At 34.1% G+C, this 6,639-nt stretch overlaps 1 protein-coding gene and 1 long non-coding RNA gene across 3 annotated transcripts; both read right to left on the reverse strand.

Annotated features, from left to right (window-relative positions):
* Positions 1 to 2,381: 2,381 nt before the first annotated feature.
* LOC105135786 (uncharacterized) lies at positions 2,382 to 3,560 on the reverse strand. 2 transcript variants are annotated; one of them, XR_844242.1, is made up of 3 exons: positions 3,216 to 3,560; positions 2,805 to 2,993; positions 2,382 to 2,728 (listed from the first exon to the last, which is right to left on the reverse strand). It is a non-coding gene; the product is annotated as an uncharacterized LOC105135786 (long non-coding RNA). The 2 variants fall into 2 exon arrangements; XR_844241.1 differs by having other exon boundaries at positions 2,382 to 2,993.
* Positions 3,561 to 3,719: 159 nt separating this feature from the next.
* LOC105135822 (putative disease resistance protein RGA3) lies at positions 3,720 to 6,338 on the reverse strand. The gene is made up of 5 exons (XM_011040887.1): positions 6,044 to 6,338; positions 5,579 to 5,944; positions 4,438 to 5,465; positions 3,871 to 4,327; positions 3,720 to 3,802 (listed from the first exon to the last, which is right to left on the reverse strand). The coding sequence occupies exons 1-5, from the start codon at positions 6,336 to 6,338 to the stop codon at positions 3,720 to 3,722; spliced, it is 2,229 nt and encodes a 742-aa protein (XP_011039189.1).
* Between the last annotated feature and the right edge of the window lie 301 nt (positions 6,339 to 6,639).

Consider the following 6,639-nt stretch of genomic DNA (forward strand, 5'->3'; position numbering starts at 1 on the left):
CTTTTCAAAATATTTTTAATTTAAAAAAATATATTAATAATATTTTTTTATTTTTTAAAAATTATTTTTAAAATCAACACATTAAAATATTTAAAAATATCAAAAATATATTAATTTAAAAAAATTAATTTTTTTAAAACACTTTTCAAATACAATGAAAAAGCCTATTTAGAATATCCTTTGTCTTTTTCGTTATCACTAACTACAGTTTAATTTTAATCTAAATAGTTTTTCTTTCATTAAAATAGAAGTGTAAATTCTAGTTTGGCATCGAAATAAAAATTGGCCACAAAATTATTGCCCCGACCAAAGAAAAAAGTGTCCTATGATGTTGAGTTTTTTTTTTAATTTTTTTTTACAATATATTTTTGTAACACATTTACTAACTCATTAGGAAGTTGTTAATATCGATAAATATATTTTGACTTTAAATAATAACAATTAATGATATATCATTATTTATCCAAATTACCAATGTAGTTTAATTGTGCAATAAGTGTGGTATGGTAAATTGGTAATCAATGTAGTTTTAGTTCTAAAAAGAAAAATAAATGTATTTACATGAGAGGTTGTATTCAAGACTATAATATATCACCTTCCTCGTAAAAAAGGAGAGATAAAAAAATGGTGTACCTACTTCTTTCTTATCCATAAATTCAACCCTTTACCATCAAATTCATGAATGTCTAGTTTTCAACAAGACTCAATCTTGTTTTTTTTGGATTAATGCAAATCTATCTAGATAAACCTGTGGTCATTGTTGGGCTCCTATACTTCTAAGTTGACAAGGATAATGTAATTGATTTAATTTGCGATATATTTGATGATGTTGTTTAGAATTGTATTTTAAAATGTATTTTTTAAAAAAATAAAAAAATATTAATTGAAAATTAATTTTATTATATTTTTAGATTATTTTAATATATTGATATGACAAATTAATTTTTAAAAAGAAATAAAATATAATTTTAAATAAAATAGATTATAAAAATCAACAACTAACACACCCATAAGAACCTGGTTATAAAATAATGCTGGCCATACCAAGGGGTGCTTGAACTCATAATGAAGGGGCTCGAACATGCTAATGAACCCTAGCTCAAACTATATCCTAGTTATAAAATGCATTCATGCTTCCCAGATATATGATGCTCCCAAAATATTTGATTCAAAGGTTGTTTTTTTAATAATACCAGCACACATTAATAAGATTAGTTTTTGTAATTGCTTTGGCCTCGAGTGTTTTTATCTTCATATAATCCAAAATTATAAATAAAAAATAAATCACCCTCCATGCAATATATCTATATGAACTCAAGGTTTTTTAGACTTTTCTCCTTCACTATTAATGCTAATTTAAATATCCAAGGTAATTGTTTCAAGGGACTTTCCTTTCTCTTGTCCTTTATAAAATAATGGCACCAACCTTTTTACAAACCTAGTTCATTGTAGCATAAAAGAAAAGTACTCTTAGTAGAAGTTTTGTCCAGCCTCATCAAATACACCAAACTCCTAACAAACACAAAGAATTATTTTTTAAGTTTTTTATAATGATAATTTAGAATGGAAATATATTAAAATAATATTTTTTATATTTAAAAAAATTATTTTTGATATTATCATATTAAAATAAATTAAAAATAAAAAAATTAACTTGAAGCAAAATAAAAAATTTTAAATTTTAAATTTTTTTTGAAGCAAAGTAAAAAATAAAAAATTTTAAATTTTTTTAAAATTATTTTTAAAATACAAAAATAAATAGAATATAAATATTATCGACTAATGGATATATCCAATAAACCCAAAAGAAAACGACTTCAGCTAACATATACGCCATTACATTATCATACTATACATGACTATTTTCTAGTTTTTGAAGAACATCATCTTATGTTATTTATACCATCATTAATCAAAACTTTAGTTCATGAAGCCATGAACTATAGTCTTAAAATATGACTTAAATTGAACAATGGAATTCTTATTGAAAAAAAAAAAAAAAAAGAAACAATTTGTCCTAATATATAAAAAAGAATGGAGAGTAGAGTGACTTGGAGATGACTTTACACGCATTCAAAACAAGGGATAAGGTAGCAGACGAAACACTCTTGTTTGTGTGAAATCGTAGATGTGTTGAAGCTCTTCGTCGTAACAGTCACTACTGATCAGACAAGCTAGTGGGGCCTGTGACTTCCCTGTTCGGAGAATACAATAATGGGTTTGTAGCCTACAAGCAACAAAAACAGATTCCAGTCCCTGTAAATCGATTGCCAGCTTATTTTCACTACACAAGGATCACAACAAACAGATTTCAGACCACTTGTAGTAATCTCAGTCATTTATGTACAATTTGTCCCTCGCCAATTTTACAGTTTCTCTCGAGTCTCAACAATCAAAAGCTTTCTCATTGCATATGATTAGGAGTTTCTCAGGAATGTTCTTCTTTACGATCCACATGACGGTTACCATGCAGAATCACTTTTGGATTATGTCTACGAATTCTACTGTCACATTGCATATTGCAGTTTGAAATACCTCAAATCAAGTTGAAGAGTGGCAGAATGTACGTTCTTCTGAACCCGTAATGTCCTTCAAAAGCAGAATTCCTCTGTTTCTTCGGTATGTGCTCTACAGAATATGCTTTGCATTCACTGTTATTCATTCCTATCCATTTGCCGTAAACCTTCATACTGCTCGAAGTTTAAACAGATGATCTCTTCTTATGTCCCTGTAATTTAAAGAAAAAGTAGTAGATTATAATCTCATTTCAAAACCCACGGACTAAAGATTAATTTACTCCTTGCCTTATGAACATTTTGCTGGACTAGCTCCTCCATGTTCCCCTGATAGTTAAAATCAACATTTCCTGCAATTTGAAGAGTAAAGACCATTTCCTTGAACTTTGGCCCTTTTTTATTCGAATTTTCTTCTCTTTTCAGCTTCAAAAGGGCTTTTTTTCTACAGATTCTGACTTGTTCTTTTGTTTTGAGAATCTGGAGAAAAAAAGGAAAAAGAAATTAATTAGAAAAGTTTTGACCATCTCTTGCAACTTTAGAAATTCATCAGTAGTAGAGAAATTCGAACAAAAGAAAATTCGAAACAACTGACAATTCACAGGTGCGTAAAACAATGTACAAGAAATTTGTCATTTGTTAAAATATATTTACAAGAAATTAAAGGCCAAATCACAAGCAGGATATTTATAGTTTACGTACCTCTCTCCATCAAAATAGATGATGGGGATTTGAGAGATATGGTGCCAATCCACTCCAACATTCCAATGATATTGGCCTCCCAGAGAACGGCAATCATCCACAGCCAGTTCCCGTAGAGGGGTCATCTGAAGAAGTTGTGTTGGAAGTGCTTCCAACTTATCGCAAAATCCAATGTATAAGCGAAGAAGACATGGCATTACTTCTTCTTCCAGGGCGATCCCAGCATCCCATTCATCCCATGCATACAGGTGAGAAAATCTGAGTTCTTTCAGTTTGGGGAAAGCTTTTTTCTTATCTTCGTTTTCTTTATGGTTAGTTTCTATTCCCAAAAATTCATCGCCCACCCTATGCACATCATCCCATGCATACATGTGAGAAAATCTGAGTTCTTTCAGTTTGGGGAAAGCTTTTTTCTTATCTTCGTTTTCTTTATGGTTAGTTTCTATTCCCAAAAATTCATCGCCCACCCTATGCACACTCCTCATATCCGATATCTCAAGATACTCAAGGAACGGTAGTTTGCCCAATGGAGGCAGATTGTTGCAGTTTCGGCACTTGGAGATACAAATCTTGGACAGCTTGGCTAACTGCATCATCCAATTGGGAATTTTCATGTTGATGCCTCCATAGTGCTCTATCTCCAGATGTTCCAAACTTGGAGGTGGTTCTAAGGCTTGAATAATTTCTTCATCCTGGTCATGCATCAACGCTCTGCACTCCACAAAACTGAGTTTCAAAGTAACGAGCTGTTTCTTCTTTTTAAGTTGTGCCTTTCTGGCCTCGCTGATCACATCTTTTGAATTTCCCAACCCACTTATCTCAAGATATTTTCGAAGGTCGTTCAAATTTTGCAGATCTCCAAGAGTACTAGATAATTCGTGACTATGGTAGGAACAATTCACAACAAACTTGTAAAGTGACTTCAGAGAAGTTAATCTCTCGATTCCTCTTGGCATGAAAGTCAATTTATCAGTGTGATAATTGTTGAGATGCCTCAAGTTGATTAACCTGAATAAGCCATATGGTAGCCTTCGAAGCTCACAGCAACCACTGAGGTTTAGAGTTTGCAGGTTGTACAATTCACCAATTTCTTCAGGCAAATACTTCAAATGCTGATTGTCAGACAGGTCAAGATACCTCAGATGTATCAGTTTGCCTATCTTATCTGATACTTCTTCAATTGAGATGTCCGGGCCAGCTTACACGCACCACAACTTGATACTTTTTCAATTGAGATGTGGCTCAACTTCAATGCTCTCAAACAAGTCAATCGACTTAATAAATCGTCCTGGTTTCCTCTAACAATTGGATAGTCACTTTTACGGTAGTCAACGAGGAGGCTACGCAAATTTTTTAAGCTATCAAAAGAGACAGGGAATGAGGCATTCCTTTCCGAAAACTCTATCTTCAAATGGCGAACTTTTTTCCAAGAAGAGACCATCCCAATCACTCCATGACTACTGACCTCAACGTTAACACAATCATTCTCGGTAAGAAATTGCGCGAACTCGTGCACCAGATCATGCACCTTACATGCTGCTGTGCTACCATTCCCATCCTTTATAGCATTTTGGAAGAAAGATCGTGCGATTAAGTTTTCAAAGTAGTCTTTACCAACTAATTCCTCTTCTTTAATCTGTGTTGCCCTTAGATAACCTTGTGCCATCCACAAATTGATCCAGTATTCTTGCTCTAACTTCTTGAAATCTTTGGAGAAAAGAGCACAGTATGTGAAACAGCGTCTCATTTTGGGGGGCAAATCATCATAGCACAGCAGTAGAGGAGGATAACCAGGTTTATCTTTGTATTGGTCCCAAACCTTACTATCCAAGACATGCTGCCGTTCTTCTGTAGAAATTTTGACTTGCAAAAGACTTACTAGAGCCTTTACAAGAAATGGAAGTCCCTTGCAGCCACTGATAATTTTGTTATGAATGCTTACCATATCTTCACTCTCTGTACTACTGTTTCCAAACCATGCACGGTGACTAAATAATGACCGACAATCATCTTCGGTAATTCCATGTAGAGGGAAAAGGCAGGTGTGGTTTCCCATAGAAACCGGAACCATATCACTGCGTGTGGTTATCAACACTTTGCTTCCAGGCAAACCAAACTCAAAGTAACACTTCAGATATTTGTGCCACATAAAAGAATCGATTTCCAGCACATCATCAAGGACAAGTAGAAACTTCTTTCCAAAAATTGCCAAAGCTGTCTCTTCGAGCAGATCATTCAAGCCAACTCTATCTGATGATGAAAAACGATTAGGAACAGATTGGAAATCTGACTTTTCAGCTATGATCTTGCAAAGGATTGTGAGACGGACACCCATATCTTAAAATTGAACTCTTCCTTTATACTTTTCTCCTCGTACACTAGTTCAGCAAGATAAGTTTTTCCCACCCCTGCTATCCCTACTATAGAGATGACATCGGAGCTTCGTCCTCCCTGATCAGTACTCTCCCCCAACAACAACTTAATTAGTTTATCCTTTTCCTTCTCTCTACCACAAACTGATGTTTCATCCACAGCAGTTGCATAATATTGAATGCTCTTTTCAAATTTTGGTTCTTTCCGCCCAAAAAACCCATTTGCCTTCTCATTTAATTTCTTCATTTTGGAAGCAATATCATCACGCAGACTAACTTGACCACAAGTGAAACGAGAGGAATGGATCTTCAGCTTCCTTTTAGACTTGTTGGGATTTTCATACTCTGACTCTGTTTCTGATTTCAGAATTGCAGTTACCCACTCATCCAACACGTCATCCAATCCATAGCAAATTCAACGAGAGGAATGCATCTTCGGCTTCCTTTTAGACTTGCTGGAATTTTCATACTCTGTTTCTGATTTCAGAATTGCATTTACCCACTCGTCCAACACGTCATCCAATCCATAGCAAATTTCTTCGAAGTCATCGAGCCATTCTTTGGCACTTTTGTCCTGTGCATGCCTCCATCTTCTCTCTGCATCTGCAACCTCAAGTTTTACGGACTGGAGTTTGCGAGTAAGATTTTTTACTTCTTCCTTGACACCAACAACCAATCTAACCTCTTGTTTGACCTCATAAAAACGTATTGAACTCAGCAGCTCCAAGAGTTCGGAAACAAGGTGGGCCATACTAAAAAAATATATCAAAGGAATTAGTTTTTTGTTTTTTAGGTAGAAATCGAGAAATGAACGATTACAAATTGAAATACGAGGGCTTTTTATGTTTTGTTACAACTGCGACAGCGTTTATGCTATTTTGTTGTCAGCAGAAGAGAGAAGGTGATAGAAAAGCTGTTGTTCAACAATGTGCCACCAGGCGTTTTTGCCCTTAATTTTCAGGCATTTTCGAAAACTGACTCGCTTAGGAATCAAGTCAAGAATATATGCTAGGCGTTTACGAGGAAGAAGAGAATGGAATAAATGTGAAGAG

Source organism: Populus euphratica, unplaced genomic scaffold (genome assembly GCF_000495115.2).
Source record: "Populus euphratica unplaced genomic scaffold, PopEup_1.0 scaffold221.1, whole genome shotgun sequence".
In the NCBI taxonomy this organism is placed as follows: domain Eukaryota; kingdom Viridiplantae; phylum Streptophyta; class Magnoliopsida; order Malpighiales; family Salicaceae; genus Populus; species Populus euphratica.